This window comes from Fringilla coelebs (genome assembly GCF_963513975.1).
Source record: "Fringilla coelebs genome assembly, chromosome: 29".
Lineage (NCBI taxonomy): Eukaryota > Metazoa > Chordata > Aves > Passeriformes > Fringillidae > Fringilla > Fringilla coelebs.
In genome coordinates this window covers 4,064,325-4,085,222 of record NC_140055.1, presented here as the reverse complement: position 1 = coordinate 4,085,222, position 20,898 = coordinate 4,064,325, and the positions used below count along the sequence as shown (strand labels likewise).

The 20,898-nt window shown below is 60.9% G+C and overlaps 1 protein-coding gene across 1 annotated transcript; it reads left to right on the top strand.

Moving 5' to 3' along the window:
* Positions 1 to 1,002: 1,002 nt before the first annotated feature.
* LOC311163998 (Fc receptor-like protein 5) lies at positions 1,003 to 18,414 on the top strand (the record flags this gene model as incomplete). The annotated part of the gene is made up of 20 exons (XM_084223222.1): positions 1,003 to 1,011; positions 1,531 to 1,651; positions 1,894 to 2,124; positions 2,327 to 2,547; positions 4,275 to 4,296; positions 4,406 to 4,465; positions 4,551 to 4,656; positions 9,516 to 9,697; positions 11,232 to 11,253; positions 11,298 to 11,389; positions 12,713 to 12,745; positions 15,117 to 15,347; positions 15,566 to 15,820; positions 15,921 to 16,199; positions 16,756 to 17,025; positions 17,115 to 17,417; positions 17,502 to 17,585; positions 17,921 to 17,942; positions 18,032 to 18,111; positions 18,197 to 18,414. 20 exons carry the CDS (start codon positions 1,003 to 1,005, stop codon positions 18,304 to 18,306), a joined length of 2,733 nt encoding a protein of 910 aa, XP_084079348.1. The 3' UTR covers positions 18,307 to 18,414.
* Positions 18,415 to 20,898: the final 2,484 nt, after the last annotated feature.

Here is a 20,898-nt window from a genome sequence, read left to right as displayed (position 1 = left end):
GGGTCACCCCAAAATTTGAGGCACCCCAGGAAGGAGCTGCAATCCCCATGCCCACCCAGCCACTCCCCATCACTGGCACCCCCATTCCCCTGGTACCCCAACCATGGCACCCCCATGGCCTTGGTCTCTCCTCCCTTGGACCCCCATCCCAGGGCTGCCATTGCCCAGCACCACCATTGCCTTGATCCCATCCCATCGGCTGCTTCTTCCCCCAGAACCCCGATTCCTGAGGGTCCCCTTTTTCCCTCTACACCCCCAACCCTGGCATCCACATTCCATGTCATCAAATCCCTGGGGACCATCTTCCCACAGCACCCCCATCCCAGAATCCCCCCAGGCACAGAGACCCCAATTCCCCTGGACCCCCATTCTCCTGGACACCCTTTCTTGGTTCCGCACATCCCCTGAGCCCCCCACTCTTGGTAACACCATCCCCCACCATGTCCCCTTCCTGTGCCCAGCTTGTGGCCACCCTGCCCCCACCAAGGGCCACCTACATGTGGGGACAGATGTGACCTCGCTTCCTTCCCCTCCATCCGAAGAGCCGCCAGCCAGGGGAGCAGTGGCCACAGCAGCCACTGACAGCCAGTCCACATGGCTGGGGACAGCGGGATGGCCGGGAAGGTGACACTGCTCCTGTGGGGTGAGTGCCCTGGGCATGGTCCTGACACCCTGGGGATGGGGACGGGGGCACAGGGGGGCTGCGGGGTCCCCTGAGGTCCCCAATGCCAGCAGTGCCTGTCCGTGTTACCCACAGTGGACCCTGGTGGGACTGGGGATATGAGGTGGCTTTGGGGACAGGAACAGGGGGCAGGAATTTGGGGATGGGGCTGTGGGGACAGGAATGTGGGGACTGGCACCTTTGGGCTCAGGTAGCTCTGGGCATAGGGACAAGGGAACTGGGATGCAGGGACAAAAGGGGACAAGAATGGTGAGGATGTGGCCATGGGGATGGGATCATGGGGATGGCACCATGAGCTGGTGGGGGTGACCTGGGCCAGCATGGGCCGGGTCTGTGGTGTCGTCATGCCTGGGTTGTCCACAGTGTCCCCATGTTCTGCCTCAGCCCAGGGTGGCCTCGGTGTCCCTGTTCCCAAGGTGTCTGTGCCACAGGGATGTGGTGCATGGGTGGCTGTGACACAGACATGTCCCCCTGCCTCGTCAAATCTTATGGGGACCACCCAGAAACACTTTCTCTAAAGAACTGCTGTCCCCACGGGGACAGTTAGGGACAGTCCCCACACGGTGTGCCCCCATGCTGCTGTCCCTGCAGTGCCACCCCCATCCAGCCCTGTCCCTTCTCCCTTCCAGCCCAGACCCTCGGCCTCGCTGGTGAGTCCTCGGGCAATGCCATGGCCCTACCCCGCTGTCCCCAGCCCTGCGCTGGCCCTGGCAGGCTGGTGTCCCCTGTCACCCGCAGGTGCCCAGACCACCCAGCTCCTCGTGCAGCCCCCCTGGAGACCGGCGGTGCTGTGGGACCGGGTGACACTGACCTGCCAGGGCTCGGGGACCGCCGGTGCCACCACCTAGTACAAGGACGGGTGGCGCTGGTGGCAGCAGGGACGAGACCACCTCACTGTCACCGAGAGTGGCACCTATGAGTGTGACAGACCCGGAACTGGGCGCAGCCCATCCGTGACTGTCTCAGATGGTGAGGGGGGATCTTAAATGATCTGGGTGGCCCCTGACAGGTCTCGGTGTGCTGCACTCCATGGGTGGCCTCACAGCTCTCAAGTGGCGAGAGCCTGTGCCCTGCACACAGAGACATCCCAGTGCATCCCAGTGCACCCGGTTGTCCCCAGCACCATGGGCACCCACCTCGGAGCTGTCTTGAGGCCCTCAGTGAGATGGGACCCTCCTGTCCCACAGACCGGCTGGTGCTGCAGGTGCCAGCACGGGCGCTGCTGGAGGGGGATAGGGTGAAACTGCGCTGCCGGGGCTGGCAGGACCAGCCGGTCACCAGGGTGCGATTCTACCAGGATGAGAAGGATCTGGAGTGGTCCCTCAGGGGAACCGAGCTGTCCCTGTCCCCTCTGCTGCTGCACCACAGCGGCCGCTACAGCTGCGGGGGCTTGGTGGGGTCCTTAATGCCATGGTCAGCACCAGTGACAGTGGCAGTGCACGGTGAGCACCCCCACGGCTGGAACTCCAATCTCCTGACACCCCCAAAGCCCCTTCCCAGCACACTCATACTCACAGTCCTCACCTCCCCTCTCCTTCCCAGAGCTCTTCTCGGTGCCTGTGCTGGAGGGTCCCACTGAACTCATCGAGGGGTCCCCCATGAATCTCAGCTGCCTCAGCACCCCCAGCACCCTGCGGCCCCCAGCCCCCCTCCTGTACGAGTTCTACCGGGACAGGCAGGTGGTGGGGGGCCCGCAGGTGTCCCCGCAGCTGCAGGTGCCCGCTGTGGGGGTCTCCCACTCAGGGAATTACAGGTGCCAGGTGCGCTTCGAGGGCAGTGCCATGCAGAAGATCAGTGCCCAGCTCCACGTCACGGTGCGCAGTGAGTGCGGGGATGGGACCAGGGAGCTCCCAGAGACCCCTCGGGTCTCCCAGCTCTGACAGGGGATCCCAAGTCCTTCCTGACACCAGCTCTGGGGCCCCCAACCTTTCCTGGATCCCTCCCTGGCTCCCACCCGCTCCTTTCTCAGGTCATTCACTGAATCCCCCCGCCCTACATGGGAACCCCCATCCTTCCCTGACACCTTTTCTGTGTCCTGCCATCCCTGCCCCATGTCCCACATCAGGTCCCCTATACCTGGCCTGTGTCCCTTATCCCTCACTGGGTCTTCTCACCCCTCTCTGCGTCCCCCCACACCTCTCTGAGCTCTCTGCACGTTCCCCAGGTCCCACCATCCCCTCCCTGGGTTCCTGGGTCCCCTTCCTTCTGTCAGCCCCCTCCCTCTCCAGGTGTCCCCTCCCTGAACTCCCCATCATCCCTCGGCGTTCCTTTCCAAGCCCCCCCAATCTCTGCACCCCCTCTCTCTCTCTGGTGTCTCCCTGCCCCTCCCCAAGCTTCCAGGTCCCTCACTGTCGCCTGATGTCGCCCCCTCCCACAGGGGTCCCACTCTCGGGGGTGTCCCTGTCAGCACAGCCCCCCGGGGGACAGGTGGCACTCGGGGACAGCCTGGTGCTGAGCTGCACGGTGGCCAAAGGGACAGGTCCCCTGTCCTTCTCCTGGCACCGGGAGGGCTCGGGGGCACGGCTGGGCACTGGCCCCCACCTGGAGCTGCACCACGTTGGGGACAATGACAGCGGCCAGTACCGGTGCCGGGTCAGCAACAGGGACAGCGTGGCCGAGAGTGACCCCCTGAATGTCACCGTGCTGGGTGAGCGGGACCCTCGGGCTGGGGGTGACCCCACCCACGGCAGCCCCAACCCACCACACCCGGTGCCAGCCCTGTCTGTGTCCCCACAGTGCCCGTGGCCAATGCCACCATCACCCCCAGTCCCCTGTCACACCCGGTGCGCGCAGGTGATAACGTGACCCTGCGCTGCTCGGTGCAGGTGGGATCAGCCCCTGTCACCTTCACCTGGCTGCACAATGGGCAGGAGGTGGCCCGGGGTCCCCTCCTGGAGCTCGGGGACATCGATGTGAGACATTCAGGCACCTACCAGTGCATGACCACCAACCAGCTGGGACAGGACGGGCACCGCGTGTTCCGGGCACTCAGCCCTGAGCTGGCACTGGAGGTGACACCTGGCTCACCCTGGGTCACAGGTGGGGTCACACAGGGTCACCAGGGAGTGCAGAACCCCTGGGGTGATGGGTGACCCTGATGTGTCCCCCTCTGTTCCTTGCAGTGGCTGCAGGGGTCGGTGGGGCCCTTTTGTTCCTGCTCCTGCTTGTGGCTGTCATTGTGGCCTGGCACTGGTGGCACCACCAGGGTGGGTGACAATGGGGGGAGGGGGTCCCAGGGGGCTGTAGAGGCCCCCAGAGTTGAGGAGTGATAGGGCAGCACCCTCAGCCCGAGAAATGTGACCTTGCCTGTGGGTCCTGTAGGGTTTGGGGAGGTGCTGGAGGGTTCTGCAGGGATGGTAGGGGTGCTTCCAGGGGCCCTGGGTGTGTCTTGGGGGGTCTCTGTCCCTGGTGAGCTTTGCATTCTTGAGGCTGAGTTGATCAGGGACACTGGGGAGGTTCCTGAATTCTGGGGCACTCCAGAGATGTTTGGGAGTCCTGTGAGTAATTGAGGGTCCCATGGGGGTTCAGGAATCCTGAGAGGGGTCAGGGCTATGGGAACCCCACAGTCACCCCTCCACTCTTTCCTCTGCAGCATCCAAGAAGAACCAGGAAAGGTGCGTGGGGGGCTCAAACCAACCTCTCCCCTTTTACCCCAACTCCCAACACCTCCCATTCCCTCCCCACATCCCCTTTATTCCCTCAGGGCCCCCCCGGATCCCCCAGCCCCCCCAGAGGAGGGGGACGTGCTGTACACCCATGTCGTGGCCACCAAGAGGGCAGAGGGTGAGTACGGGGGGGACACACGCAGAGGGACATGTCACCCACGAGTGTCACCCCACCCAGATCTTACAGCCCGTGTCTCTTGCAGTGTCCTCCCCTGCCACCACCCTCCAGGATCCCCAGGTGACCTACGCAGAGCTGCGGGGACCCCGGGGGCGACTGCGGGAACCCGGTGACATCTACGGGAATGTGCTGTGACACTGGGGGGAACTGGGGGGCACTGGTGGTCCCCACCCATGGGCACCCACTCGTGTGTGTGCTGCCACTAAAAACTGACCTTCTCCCTCCCTGTTTGGGCACAAAGATCCCAAAGGGGTGAGAGAAGAGCAATTTCCTGCAACAGCAACGAGAGAGAATAAAACCAACAGCAACAGCAACAAGGTTCAGAGGCCAAATTTTCACACAAGGAACGATTTCCAGGGAAATCCACAACAAGGAGCAACCCCCAGACATTTCCCACAGCACGTTTCCTCTACCAGAGGAACCTGGCAGGGCCCTGGACCTTCCATGCTCTGATGGCCAATGTGGCCTTCAGGAGGCTCTGGATTCTCTTGTCCCCTGTCCCAAACCCCTCCTCTGCCCTGTTCCCCACACCAGGATGTCACAAAGGCCCTGTGGGGTTCCGGAGCCTCCCCCTTTCCCAGGGCAGTGGGGATCAGGCCATGGTACAGGGTGGGGTGGCCAAGACCGGAAAAGTTTGATGTCTGGAGAGATTTTGGAAGAGCTGTGTGTGGCAGGGGTGGGTCAGGCCTTGCTTTTGGTGAGACAGGGTCCCGTCTGTCCATCAGTCTGTCAGCCATGTCACACCGGGGACAGTGTGACACTCTGCCAAAGCCTGCTCCTGAGTGGCCACATGACCAGAAGTGCCGCGCGGGGAAAGGGCCCTTAGTGACCTAACTGGCTTAAAAGGCAGAGCATGAGGTGGCCAACTTCCTGACCCTGTCTCCTCTTGGGGTGTCTGTCCTATCCATGCTGGAACCCAGGATTTGGCAACTCATTTAAATGAGAAATATCTGCCAAGGAAAGTGGGAAATATTCCTGGAATGGAAAGAAGACGTATTTCTAAAACTTTTTTTAAATTTAAAGTTGGTGGGACTTCCAGGCCAAAGTATAGGAAAAGGAATTACACCTTTTTACTGGGAAATTTCTAAACCAGAACAGAACAAACAACACAAACCCAGAACTTCCCTCCAGCTCAGCACCGTTCGTGTTTGTGGCAGTGATACCCACGGCCAGCAGGGGGGCGCTGCAGAGAGCACTCCTGGCCAGCAGGGGGCGCTGCAGGGAGCACTCCCCGCCAGCAGGGGGCGCTGCAGGGAGCACTCCCGGCCAGCAGGGGGCGCTGCAAGGAGCACTCCCGCCCAGCACGGGGTGCTGCAGGGAGCACTCCCGCCCAGCAGGGGGCGCCCCGGTCGAGCTCCATCCCCTCAGGGGCCATGGCGGCCTCGGGCGGGAGGCAGGAGGGGAAATCGCTCCTTTTGCAAACTCACGGGCACCAATCGCTCCCGGCACCACCACCGGCAGCAGGCAGGAGCCGCCAAGGCAGCAGGTTGGATCCCAGTGCCCACTGGCAGCGTAGCAGTGTCCCGGGGCCAGGCACACGCCCTGAGCAACACCTGCGACAGCTCTCCATGGTCCCCAATGGAAGGCAGCGCCTGAGCCCAGGCAGGTCTCGGGTCCACAGCAGCACCTCTGGTGGCTTTACAGCACAATTCCTGCAAACCCTCAGTTTTTCACTCAGGGGAGGAGAGCAGGGATGGAGCAGCTTTGGGGACACCTTGAACCCAGACAGGGTCAATCCCCACGGCCCAAACATGGCTGCTGGGCAATGCCCCTGCTCGATATTTCCACACTTTTCTCTCTTATATGATTCCCACAATCTGAGCCCAAACATTCTTTCTAGAAGATTCCAAAGGCTGCAGGTTTTGTTCAAGAAGAAGGGTCCAGGTCATGTTGTTGAGCAGATGGTTCTGGGATTTGCAGCAGTTTCTGGTTCTCTCAAACACTTCCCAAGAGCGACAAAATGATCAATTCTTGCATTTCCACACTGATTCCCTCACAGCTGCACCTGCAGGGAGAGTTTCCAGCCAGCCCTGCTCTGAAAACCATCAAAGGCCCTCCCAGAGCCACTGCTTGGGCTCCCTTTGGGGTTTGTGCTTCTTGCAGAGCTGAGCAAACCACAGGCAGGCCTTTTCCCCCATAGAATTCTCACCTCTGCAGCAGCTCTAAAGCTGCCGGAATCAAAGCCAAGAGGGTAGGGGGGACCCTGAGGTGCTGGCTGCCACCTGGGGCTGGCCAGAGCAGGGCTGGGCAATGGCCATCCCTGTGCAGTGGGGCTGGGCCATGGCTGGGCCCACCCTTGGGTGGCCGCTGGCTTCAAGGAGCAGGAGTTTGGGAGCTCCTTCCTGCCCAGGGCTCCATTCTACAGCTGCCCTTCCCAGCTCAGATCCTGCAGGGAATGAGCAAGAATGGAGAAGTCTGGACCCCCCTGGAGCTACCATGGCCCAGGACAGGAACCCCTTGTCCAGCATGTGTCACCCCTGGGACAGCATCCCCCCAGGACAGGAACCCCCAGATGTGCCCGCCCAGGACAGAACCTGCCCCCCTCGTGTGACCAAGGTGTCAAACGGCCTCTTCCTTCTGCTGCAGGAGAGAGAAAGTGAAAGTGTTGGGGAGGGAAAGTGGACATCCCCATCGCCCACAGCCTCCCCAGCCCTCCCTGCAGACCCCTCAGCCCTGCTTCCCCCAACCTGGGCTTCCCTCAACCCCTTCCCTGCTCAGGTGCCCCCCAGGATCATCAAGGCATGAACTGGGGGGATTGTGAAATTGAGGGATGAAATGATGGAAATGGAAATAAAGAGAGAAAAAAGTCACAGGGGGTGTGGGGACAGAGACCCAGAGACCCTCAGAATCTGTCTGGGGTGACCCCCAGGCCACCAGCACCTTATAGGGACTGTGCTGGCTCTGGGTCTCCCCAAAATCTGAGACACCCAGGGAAGGAGCTGAGACCCACGGGCTCACCCAGCCACTGCCTATCCCGGGCACTCTCATTTCCCTGGGAACCAAAACATGGGACCCCCATTCCTTATGTCACCCCTCTCTGTAACCCCAACCCAGTACTGACATTCCCCAGGATCTCCATGGCCCAGCAACCCATTCCCAAGGAACCTTCTCCTGTTCATTCCATCCCCTGCAATCCTCCTTTCCACAGAACCTTGGTTCTCCCAGGAACACCCATACCCCCTGCACCCCATCCTTAGCAGGATGACCACATCCCCATGACCCCAAATCCTTGGAACCCACGTTCCCCTGGGACTCCCAACCCTCAGTCCCTCCAGCCCTGGGAACCCCATTCGCATGGCCCCATCTCCGGTGACACCCCCTCCTCAGCACCCCCATTCCCAGGGACCCCATCCCTGGGACCCCCCATTCCCCTGGACACCCATCCCAGGCTCCCCAAACCCCTGAGCCCCCCACTCCTGGGAACCCGTATCACACCGTGTCCCACCCTGCCTTGTCCCCATCCTGTCCCTACCCAGCCCACAGCTTTTGGCCACCCGACCCCCATGAAGTGCCAGCTTTGCAAGATGGGCGAGACCTGACCTCGCTTCCTTCCCCTTTAGCCAAAGAGCCACCAGCGAGGGGACAGCCACCCCCTGCAGCCAGTGACAGCCAGTCCACATGGCTGGGGACACCGGGATGGCCGGGAAGGTGGCACTGCTCCTGTGGGGTGAGTGCCCTGGGCATGGGCCTGACACCCTGGGGATGGGGAGGGGGCACAGGGGGGCTGTGGGGTCTCCCTGAGGTCCCTAAGGCCAGCAGTGCCAGTCCCTTTTACCCACAGTGGACCTTGGTGGGACTGGGGATGTAGGGTGGCTTTGGGGACAGGAACAGGGGGCAGGAATTTGGGGATGGGGCAGTGGGGACAGGAATGTGGGGACTGGCACCTTTGGGCTCAGGTAGCTCTGGGCACAGGGACAAGGGAACTGGGATGCAGGGACAGAAGGGGACAAGAATGGTGAGGATGTGGCCATGGGGATGGGATCATGGGGATGGCACCATGAGCTGGTGAGGGTGACCTGGGCCAGCCTGGGCTGTGTCTGGGGTGTCCTCGTGCCCGGGCTGTCCACAGCGTTCCCATGTTCTGCCTCAGCCCAGGGTGGCCTGGGTGTCCCTGTTTCCAAGGTCCCTGTGCCCCAGGGATGTGGTGAACGGGTGGCTGTGACACAGACATGTCCACTGGGAGTCTCTACATCTTTTGGGGACCACCCAGACACACTTTCTCACAAGAACTGCAGCCCCCCATAAGGGCAGTGTGGACACAGCCCCCGAACCCCGTGCCCCGCTGCTGCTGGTTCTGCAGTGCCACCCCCACCCAGCCCTGTCCCTTCTCCCTTCCAGCCCAGACCCTCGGCCTCACTGGTGAGTCCTCGGAGGATGCCATGGCCCCACCCCACTGTCCCCAGCCCTGCACTGGCCCTGGCAGGTTGGTGTCCCCTGTCACCCCCAGGAGCCCAGAGCCTCCAGATCTTCGTGGAGCCCCCCTGGAGGCCGGCGGTGCTGTGGGACCGGGTGACACTGACCTGCCAGGGCTCGGGGACCACCGGTGCCACCACCTGGTACAGGGATGGGTGGTCCTGGTGGCAGCAGGGACGGGACCATTTCACTGTCACCGAGAGTGGCACCTACACATGTGACAGACCTGGAACCGGGCGCAGCCCCCCCGTGAAAGTCTTAAATGGTTAGAGAGGTTTGTGTGTCCCCAGACTGGCACTTGCAGGGGCCCTGAGGGCTCAGGGTGGGCTCTGCTCCATGGGTCATGATCAGGTGTGACCAGAGCCTGTCCCGTGCTCTGGGGACATCCCAGAGCATCCCTGTGCATAGTGAGTTCTCTCTCACATTGGGTGGCCCCTGGTGCCTCCTGGTGCCATCATGACCCTCCTGACGCCCCTGGTGTGACAGGACCCCTCTGTCCCACAGACCCACTGGTGCTGCAGGTGCCAGCACAGCCGCTGCTGGAGGGGGACACGGTGACACTGCGCTGCCGGAGCAGGGACAACAAACAGCTCACAGATGTGTACTTCTACCATGAGGAGAAGCCTCTGAGGGGGCCCCATGATGGGGCCGAGCTGTCCCTGTCCCCCCTGAATCTGCACCACAGCGGCCGCTACCGCTGCAAGGGCTGGGTGGCATCACATTGGAGAGAGTCGAAGCCGGTGACAGTGACAGTGCACAGTGAGTGCAGGGATGGGGACAAGGAAGCCTGACATCCTCCAAGGCTTTCCCCACCACTGCCTGAATCCTTCATCCCTCCCTTTACTCCTCCCTGGCTCACCCAGAATTGCCCAAGTCCCTCTTGGTTTCCCCCATTACTGCCCAGTTCCCCCTGCACATCCCTCATCCCTCTATTTGTCCTCCCCAGCCCTCCCTGGATTCCCCAACCCCTTCCAAGGTTCCTGCTCCACCCTCTGCTCTCCCTCCCATCCCTGGGTCCTCCCTGGGCCCATCTCTAACCCCCAAATCATTCCCTGAATCTCCTCAGCCTCCCTTGTGGTTCCCCATCCCTGCCTGGGCCTCTCCCCCTTTCCATGGGGTCTCGCCATTGTCCCCAGGTCCCACCATGCCTCCCAGGGTCCCCTTCTGCTCACTGGGATTCTCTCTGCTCCCCTCCAATTCGCCTCTTCCCCCTCCTGTATCCCCCTGCCCCTCCTGGGTCCTCAATCCCTCTTGTGTCCCCCTGCAGGGGTCCCACCCTCGGGGGTGTCCCTGTCACCACAGCCCCCCGCGGGACAGGTGGCACTCGGGGACAGCCTGGTGCTGAGCTGCGCGGTGGCCACAGGGACAGGTCCTCTGTCCTTCTCCTGGCACCGGGAGGGCTCGGGGGCACTGCTGGGCACCAGCCCTCGCCTGGAGTTGCACCACGTTGGGGACAATGACAGCGACCAGTACCAGTGCCGGGTCAGCAATGGGGAGAGCTTGGCTGAGAGTGACCCCCTGAATGTCAGTGTCCTGGGTGAGCGGGACCCTCCGCCTGGGGGTGACCCCACCCATGACATCCCCATCCCACCTCACCCAGTGCCTTCAGCCCCATCTGTGTCCCCACAGTGCCCGTGGCCAATGCCACCATCACCCCCGGTCCCCTGTCACACCCGGTGCGTGCAGGTGACAACGTGACCCTGCGCTGCTCGGTGCAGGTGGGCTCAGCCCCTGTCACCTTCACCTGGCTGCACAACGGGCAGGAGGTGGCCTGGGGTCCCCTCCTGGAGCTCGGGGACTTCGATGTGGGACATTGGGGCACCTACCAGTGCGTGGCCACCAACCAGCTGGAACAGGACGGGCACCGCGTGTTCCGGGCACTCAGCCCTGAGCTGGCACTGACAGTGACACCTGGCTCACCCTGGGTCACAGGTGGGGTCACACAGGGTCACCGGGGTATTCAGAAGCCCCAGAGTTCAGGGTGACCCCAGTGTGTCCCCTCTGTCCCCAGCAGTGGCTGTGAATGTTGGCAGGACCCTCCTGTTCCTGCTCCTGCTCCTGGCTGTCATCGGGGGATGTCACTGGTGGCACCGCCAGGCTGGGTGACAATAGGGGGATGGGTGTTCTGGAGTGAGGGGAAGGCCCCAGAGTGGGAGTAGAGATCAGGGATCCGGTGAGAATTAGGGTGGCAGTGGGGATTTTGGGGTCCATGGATTGTTGGAGCTGTGGTGGTCCCAGGAAGGGTCAGGGGTCCCAGCATCCCCTCGGTCACACCCTCCCCTTTTCCTTGCAGCTGCCAGGAAGCCCCAGGACAGGTAAGTGGGGGGCTTGGGCTGGGACTCCCCTTTCCCCTCCCCAGACACCCCCAGATTCCTCCCTTATCCCCACAGGACCCCCCGGATGAGGGGCCTGTGCTCAACACCCACCTCATGGGGCCCGAGTGTGCAGGGGGTGAGTGCAGTGGGTTACACTGGGCCATGTCACCCACAGGTGTCACCGCCCAGCCAGGTCCCCATAAGCAGTACCACTCTCAGGGCCCCCACAGGTGTTCCCCAGCCCTGCCCCACCTCGGGATCCACAATTGACCAACATGGAGCTCTCGGGACCCTACGAGGGACAGTGGGACCCCCGTAACTACGATGACGTGCTGTGACACTGGGGGCACTGGGGACACTCGGGGGGCATCAGTTCCCATCATGGGTCTCTTCTTCCTCTCCCCAGCACCCCACAGGGCTCCTCATTCCCCCTCCCAGTGCTGGGGATTCACATGAGGTTTTTCTCTCTTATTGTACCCAAAATTCAGTTTTTTGGTCAAACTCTGTGAGAAACAAGGCTCACTCTTTAAATTTTTTAAGTGTTTAATAACAAATAAAAGGGTCAGTAAACAGCGGGCTGGGTGCTTGGCAGCTGCCAGAGGCACACCGTTAACTACAACAATTTTTCCTACACATCTTTTCATTGTTTTGGTTAAATACACACTCAGGAGGGTTATACATATTCAAACATTCTTTCCAGTTCACATGTTATTGGAATTCTTTTGCTTGGTTTAATCCTTGATTATTTTCATAAAGTACACACCATACTGCAGATTAGATTTATATGTTTTAGGTGCTTACAAGCCCCGCCCTGTTCTGTGGTTTGACAGTTCTTGATGACGGAAGGGTCAGTGGCAAATCCCACTTTTCAGAATTTCTTTTGCTGTTTATTTACTTGCTACTTTTCAATGTGTTCTTCTCATACAGGTGAGATCCTCCACCAGTACATTAAATCAACATTAGCTATTTCACACAATTATCTGAGTTATTCTCACCATTGTCCCTTAGTTACACAAATAAAGGCATTAGGTACTTCTGCAATGGGTAATGTTGTAATACACAACATATTGTCTCTATCTTGATATTTTGGGAGAGCCTAAATTATAATATATTTAGCACACTGAAATATCTATTCTACACAGGGATTAGGGTAAAAAGGTGGACAAATTGTAGTGTATCAAAAGCAGTTAAGAAGTGATTACAAACTGAATTATACCAAAATAATTTGCAAAACCCAATAGTGAAAGCCAATGACTGCATAGTCATTCATAACAGGGGGAAGGTGCATTGAAGGGTTTATTTGACTTCTCCTTACCCTGCTCTGATTTTGTCAGCAATAAATTCAATTCATATCTCTAAATCCCAGGCAGTTTTACCCGTGACAGAATTTGATGAGGGATCTCTCCTGGTCCTTGTCTCAACCCAGGAACCCTTTGCTCAATTTCCTCTCCCCATCCAGGTGTGGAGGGCAGTGAGAGAGCGACTGTGGTGGGTGAGGGGCAGCCGGCCACTGTCCATCCAGGGCAAGGCAGGGAGGAGGAGGAGGGTCCAGGTCAGGCTGTTGAGCAGATTGGTGTGGGATTTGCAGTAGCTCTGGGGCTCTCTCAGTCCCTTGGGCAAAGGGACAAAATGATCAATTCTTGAATTTCCGCACTGGTTCCCCCACTTCTGCCCCTGCAGGGGCGGTTTCCAGCCAGCCCTGCTCTGAAAAACATCAAAGGCCCTCCCAGAGCCACTGCTTGGGCTCCCTTTGGGGTTTGTGCTTCTTGCAGAGCTGAGCAAACCACAGGCAGGCCTTTTCCCTCCCACAGAATTCTCACCTCTGCAGCAGCTCTAAAGCTGCCAGAATCAAAGGCAAGGGGGCGGGTGGGGGACCCTGAGGTGCTGGCTGCCACCTGGGGCTGGGCAGAGCAGGGCTGGGCAATGGCCATCCCTGTGCAGTGGGGCTGGGCCATGGCTGGGCCCCACCCTTGCACTGACAGGGGTCCTCAGTATGTGCCACCCCAGGGACAGGATCCTCCCATGACAGGACCCCCCTGGATGTGCCCCCCAGGACAGGACCCCCCCCTTTCCCATCTGACTCTCAGCACAAACGGCCTCTTCCTTCTTGTCCAGGAAAAAGAAAGTGAAAGTGTTGAGGGGGCACAGCCCAACACCTCCATCCCCCACAGCCTCCCCACTCTTCCCTGCACCCCCACACCCCATTCTCCCCCACCCCTGAGTCCCCCCAACCAATTCCCTGCTCAGGTGCTCCCTGGAATTGCTGCAGGAACAGAGGGAGAGGGGACATGGCAGAATAGTGAGGAAAATAAGGAAAAAAGAGAAATAAAGAGAGGAAAACGTCAAGAGCAGGGGAGGGCACAGAAGAAGAGCCCCTCAGGACCCCCATTTGATGCCTGCACAGCAAACGAGCGCCCCAGAAGACGTGTGCTGGGCCCTGGGTCACCCCAAAATCTGAGGCACCCCAGGAAGGAGCTGCAATCTCCATGCCCACCCAGCCACTCCCCATCACTGGCACCCCCATTCCCCTGGCACCCCAACCATGGCACCCCCATGGCCTTGGTCTCTCCTCCCTTGGACCCCCATCCCAGGGCTGCCATTGCCCAGCACCACCATTGCCTTGATCCCATCCCATCAGCTGCTTCTTCCCCCAGAACCCCGATTCCCGAGGGTCCCCTTTTTCCCCCTGCACTCCCAATCCTGGCACCCACATGCCATGACACCAAATCCCTGGGGACCATCTTCCCACAGCACCTCCACCCCTGAATCCCCCCAGGCACAGAGACCCCAATTCCCCTAGACACCCCATTCTCCTGGACACCCTTTCTTGGTTCCGCACTTCCGCTGAGCCCCCCAATCTTGGTAACACCATCCCCCACCACGTCCCCTTCCTGTGCCCAGCTTGTGGCCACCCAGCCCCCACCAAGGGCCACCTACATGTGGGGACGGATGTGACCTCGCTTCCTTCCCCTTCATCCGAAGAGCCGCCAGCCAGGGGAGCGGTGGCCACAGCAGCCAGTGACAGCCAGTCCACATGGCTGGGGACACCGGGATGGCCGGGAAGGTGGCACTGCTCCTGTGGGGTGAGTGCCCTGGGCACAGGCCTGACACCCCGGGGATGGAGAGGGGAGGGGGCACAGGGGGGCTGCGGGGTGCCCTGAGCTCACCAATGCCAGCAGTGCCAGTCCCTGTTACCCACAGTGGAACCTGCTGGGATTGGGGATATGGGGTGGCCTTGGGGACAGGAACAGTGGGCAGGAATTTGGGGATGGGGCAGTGGGGCAGGAATGTGGGGACTGGCACCTTTGGGCTCAGGTAGCTCTGGGCATAGGGACAAGGGAACTGGGATGCAGGGACAGAAGGGGACAAGAACAGTGAGGATGTGGACATGGGGATGGGATCATGGGGATGGCACCATGAGCTGGTGGGGGTGACCTGGGCCAGCATGGGCCGGGTCCGTGGTGTCCTTGTGCCTGGGTTGTCCACAGTGTCCCCATGTTCTGCCTCAGCCCAGGGTGGCCTCGGTGTCCCTGCTCCCAAGGTGTCTGTGCCACAGGGATGTGGTGCATGGGTGGCTGTGACACAGACATGTCCCCCTGCCTCGTCAAATCTTATGGGGACCACCCAGAAACACTTTCTCTAAAGAACTGCTGTCCCCACGGGGACAGTTAGGGACAGTCCCCACACGGTGTGCCCCCATGCTGCTGTCCCTGCAGTGCCACCCCCATCCAGCCCTGTCCCTTCTCCCTTCCAGCCCAGACCCTCGGCCTCGCTGGTGAGTCCTCGGGGGATGCCATGGCCTCACACCGCTGTCCCCAGCCCTGCGCTGGCCCTGGCAGGCTGGTGTCCCCTGTCACCCGCAGGTGCCCAGACCACCCAGCTCCTCGTGCAGCCCCTCTGGAGGCCGGCGGTGCTGTGGGACCGGGTGACACTGACCTGCCAGGGCTCGGGGACCGCTGCTGCCACCACCTGGTACAAGGATGGGCAGCGCTGGTGGCAGCAAGGACGAGACCACCTCACTGTCACCGAGAGTGGCACCTACGAGTGTGACAGACCCGGAACTGGGCGCAGCCCATCCGTGACTGTCTCAGATGGTGAGGGGGGATCTTAAATGATCTGGGTGGCCCCTGACAGGTCTCGGTGTGCTGCACTCCATGGGTGGCCTCACAGCTCTCAAGTGGCGAGAGCCTGTGCCCTGCACACAGAGACATCCCAGTGCATCCCAGTGCACGCAATTGTCCCCAGCACCATGGGCACCCACCTCGGAGCTGTCTCGAGGCCCAGAGTGAGATGGGACCCTCATGTCCCACAGACCAGCTGGTGCTGCAGGTGCCAGCACGGGAACTGCTGGAGGGGGACACGCTGACACTGCGCTGCCGGGGCCGGCAGGACCAGCCGGTCACCAGGGTGCGATTCTACCAGGACGGGAAGGATCTGGGGTGGTTCCTCAGGGGGACCGAGCTGTCCCTGTCCCCTCTGCAGCTGCACCACAGCGGCCGCTACAGCTGCGGGGGCTTGGTGGGGTCCTTAATGCCATGGTCAGCACCAGTGACAGTGGCAGTGCACGGTGAGCACCCCCACGGCTGGAACTCCAATCTCCTGACACCCCCAAAGCCCCTTCCCAGCACACTCAGAGTCACAGTCCTCACCTCCCCTCTCCTTCCCAGAGCTCTTCTCGGTGCCTGTGCTGGAGGGTCCCACTGAACTCATCGAGGGGTCCCCCATGAATCTCAGCTGCCTCAGCACCCCCAGCACCCTGTGGCCCCCAGCCCCCCTCCTGTACGAGTTCTACCAGGACAGGCAGGTGGTGGGGGGCCCTCAGGTGTCCCCGCAGCTGCAGGTGCCCGCCGTGGGGGTCTCCCACTCAGGGAATTACAGGTGCCAGGTGCGCTTCGAGGGCAGTGCCGTGCAGAAGAGCAGCGTCCGGCTCCACGTCACGGTGCGCAGTGAGTGCGGGGATGGGACCAGGGAGCTCCCAGAGACCCCTCGGGTCTCCCAGCTCTGACAGGGGATCCCAAGTCCTTCCTGACACCAGCTCTGGGGCCCCCAACCTTTTCTGGATCCCTCCCTGGCTCCCACCCGCTCCTTTCTCAGGTCATTCATTGAATCCCCCAGGCCTACATGGGAAACCCCATCCTTCCCTGACACCTTTTCTGTGTCCTGCCATCCCTGCCCCATGTCCCACCTCAGGTCCCCCATACCTGGCCTGTGTCCCTTATCCCTCACTGGGTCTTCTCACCCCTCTCTGCGTCCCCCCTCCCCTCTCTGAGCTCCCTGCACGTTCCCCAGGTCCCACCATGCCCTCCCTGGGTTCCTGGGTCCCCTTCCTTCTGTCAGCCCCCTCCCTCTCAAGGTGTCCCCTCCCTGAACTCCCCATCATCCCTCGGCATTCCTTTCCAAGCCCCCCCAATCTCTGCACCCCCTCTCTCTCTCTGGTGTCCCCGTGCCCCTCCCCGAGCTTCCAGGTCCCTCACTGTCACCTGATGTCGCCCCCTCCCACAGGGGTCCCACTCTCGGGGGTGTCCCTGTCAGCACAGCCCCCCGGGGGACAGGTGGCACTCGGGGACAGCCTGGTGCTGAGCTGCACGGTGGCCAAGGGGACAGGTCCCCTGTCCTTCTCCTGGCACCGGGAGGGCTCGGGGGCACTGCTGGGCACCGGCCCCCGCCTGGAGCTGCACCACGTTGGGGACAATGACAGCGGCCAGTACCGGTGCCGGGTCAGCGACGGGGACAGCGTGGCTGAGAGTGACCCCCTGAATGTCACCGTCCTGGGTGAGCGGGACCCTCGGGCTGGGGGTGACCCCACCCACGGCAGCCCCAACCCACCACACCCGGCGCCAACCCTGTCTGTGTCCCCACAGTGCCCGTGGCCAATGCCACCATCACCCCCTGGCCCCTGTCACACCCAGTGCGCGCAGGTGACAACGTGACCCTGTGCTGCTCGGTGCAGGTGGGCTCAGCCCCTGTCACTTTCACCTGGCTGCACAACGGGCAGGAGGTGGCACAGGGTCCCCTCCTGGAGCTCGGGGACATCGATGTGGGACATTCGGGCACCTACCAGTGCGTGGCCACCAACGTGCTGGGACAGGACGGGCACCGCGTGTTCCGGGCACTCAGCCCTGAGCTGGCTCTGGAGGTGACACCTGGCTCACCCTGGGTCACAGGTGGGGGTCACACAGGGTCACCAGGGAGTGCAGGACCCCTGGGGTGATGGGTGACCCTGATGTGTCCCCCTCTGTTTCTTGCAGTGGCCGCAGGGGTCGGTGGGGCCCTTTTGTTCCTGCTCCTGCTCGTGGCTGTCATTGTGGCCTGGCACCGGTGGCACCGCCAGGGTGGTTGAAAATGCAGGGACAGGGGTCCCAGGGATCTGTAGAAGCCCTCAGAACTGTGACCCTGTAGGGTTTAGGAAGACACTGGAGGGTCCTGCAGGGATGGTGGGGGTTCTTTCAAGGGCCCTGGGGGTGTTTGGGGAGTCTCTGCCCCTGCTGGCCTTTGCGTTCCGAAGGCTGAATTGCCAAGGCCACTGGGGAGGTTCCTGAATTCTGGGGGGATTCAGGGATGCTTGGGGGTCCTGTGGGAAATCGAGGGTCTCGTAAAGGTTCAGGAATCCTGAGAGGGGTCAGAGACCTGGAACGCCACAGTTACCCCTCCCCTCTTTTCACTGCAGCTGCCAGGAAGCATCAGGAAAGGTGAGTGGGGGGCTCAAACCAACCTCTCCCGTTTTACCCCAACCCCCAACACCTCCCATTCCCTCCCCACATCCCCTTTATTCCCTCAGGGCCCCCCCGGATCCCCCAGCCCCCCCAGAGGAGGGAGAGGTGCTGTACACCCACGTCGTGGCCACCAAGAGGGCCAGAGGTGAGTACGGGGGGGACACAAGCAGAGGGACACATCACCCACGAGTGTCACCCCACCCAGATCCCACAGCCCGTGTCTCTCGCAGCGTCCCTCCATGCCACCACCCTCCAGGATCCCCAGGTGACCTACGCGGAGCTGCGGGGACCCCAGGGGCAACCGCGGGAACCCGGTGACATCTACGGGACTGTGCTGTGACACTGGGGGGAACTGGGGGTCCCCACCCACGGGCACCCACTTGTGTGTGTGCTGCCACCAAAACTGCCCCTCCCCCTCCCTGTTTGAAGATCCCAAAGGGGTTAGAGAAGAACAATTTCCTGAAACAGCAACAAGAGACAATAAATCCAACAGCAACAGCAACAAGGTTCAGAGTCCAAATTGTCACACAAGGAACGATTTCCAGGGAAAGCCACAACAAGGAGCAACCCCCAGACATTTCCCACAGCACGTTTCCTCCACCTGAGGAACCTGCCAGGGCCCTGGGCCTTCCTTGCTCTGATGGCCAAAGCTGTCTTCAGGAGGCTCTGGATTCTCTTGTCCCCTGTCCCAAACCCCTCCACTGCCATGTTCCCCACACCAGGATGTCACAAAGGCCCTGTGCGGGATCCGGAGCCTCCCCCTTTGCCAGGGCAGTGGGGATCAGGCCATGGCACAGGGTGGGGTGTCAGAGACAGGAAAAGTTTGATGTCTGGAGACATTTTGGAAGAGCTGTGTGTGGCAGGGGTGGGTCAGGCCTTGCATTTGGTGAGACAGGGCCCCGTCTGTCCATCAGTCTGTCATCCAGGGCACACTGGGGACAGTGTGACAGTCTGCCAAAGCAGCTCCTGAGGGGCTGGGTGACCAGAAGTGCCACGTGGGGAAAGGACCCTTGGTGGCCCAACTAGCTTAAAGGGCAGAGCATGAGGTGGCCAACTTCCTGACCCTCTCTTCTCGTGGGGTGTCTGTCCTTTCCATGCTGCAACCCAGGATTTGGCAACTCATTTAAATGAGAAATATTTTCCAAGGAATGTAGGAACATGGCTGGAACGGAAAGAAGACGTATTTCTAAAACTTTTTTTAAATTTAAAGATGATGGGACTTCCAAGACAAAGTGTAGGAAAAGGAATAACAGCTCTTTATGAGATTTATAAACCAGAACAGAACAAACAACACAAACCCAGAACTTTCCCTCCCGCTCAACGCTGTTTTTGTGGCAGTGATAACCGCGGCCAGCAGGGGGTGCTGCAGGGACCACTCCCGGCCCGCAGGGGGCACTGCAGGGAGCACTCCTGGCCAGCAGGGGGCGCCCCGGTCAAGCTCCATCCCCTCAGGGGCCATGGCGGCCTCGGGCGGGAGGCAGGAGGGGAAATCGCTCCTTTTGCAAACTCACGGGCACCAATCGCTCCCGGCACCACCACCGGCAGCGGGCAGGAGCCGCCAAGGCAGCAGGTTGGATCCCAGTGCCCACTGGCAGCGTAGCAGTGTCCCGGAGCCAGGCACACACCCTGAGCAACACCCGCGACCGCTCTCCATGATCCCGGATGGAAGGAAGGCAGCGCCTGACCCCAGGCAGGTCTCGGGTCCACAGCAGCACCTCTGGTGGCTTTATACCACAATTCCTGCAAACCCTCATCCTTTCACTCAGGTGAGGAGGGCAGGGATGGAGCAGCTTTGGGGACACCTGGAACCCAGCCAGGGTCAATCCCCACGGCCCAAACATGGTTGCTGGGCAATGCCCCTGCTCGATATTTCCACACTTTTCTCTCTTATATGATACCCCCATTCTGAGCCCAAACATTCTTTCTGGAAGGTTCCAAAGCCTGCAGGTTTTGTTCAAGAAGAAGGGTCCAGGTCATGTTGTTGAGCAGATGGCTCTGGGATTTGCAGCAGTTTCTGGTTCTCTCAAACACTTCCCAAGAGGGACAAAATGATCAATTCTTGAATTTCCGCACTGGTTCCCCCACTTCTGCCCCTGCAGGGGCGGTTTCCAGCCAGCCCTGCTCTGAAAACCATCAAAGGCCCTCCCAGAGCCACTGCTTGGGCTCCCTTTGGGGTTTGTGCTTCTTGCAGAGCTGAGCAAACCACAGGCAGGCCTTTTCCCCCCACAGAATTCTCACCTCTTGCAGCAGCTCTAAAACTGCCAGAATCAAAGGCAAGGGGGCAGGGGGGACCCTGAGGTGCTGGCTGTCACCTGGTGCTGGCCAGAGCAGGGCTGGGCAATGGCCATCCCTGTGCAGTGGGGCTGGGCCATGGCTGGGCCCCAACCTTGCACTGACAGGGGTCCCCAGGATGTGCCACCCCAGGGAGAGGATCCCCTGAGTACAGGACCCCCCTGGATGTGCCCCCCCAGGAGAGGACCCCCCCTTTCCCATCTGACTCTCAGCACAAACGACCTCTTCCTTCTTGTCCAGGAAAAGGAAAGTGAAAGTGTTGAGGGGGCACAGCCCCACACCTCCATCCCCCACAGCCTCCCCTCCCTTCCCTGCACCCCCACACCCCATTCTCCCCCTCCCCTAAGTCCCCCCAACCTGTTCCCTGCTCAGGTGCTCCCCGGGATTGCTGCAGGAACAGAGGGAGAGGGGACATGGCAGAATAGTGAGGAAAATAAGGAAAAAAGAGAAATAAAGAGAGGAAAACGCCAAGGGCAGGGGAGGGCAGAGAAGCAGAGCAACCCAGAACCCCCATGTGATGCCTGCGCAGCAAACGAGCGCCCCAGAAGACGTGTGCTGGGCCCTGGGTCACCCCAAAATCTGAGGCACCCCAGGAAGGAGCTGCAATCTCCATGCCCACCCAGCCACTCCCCACCACTGG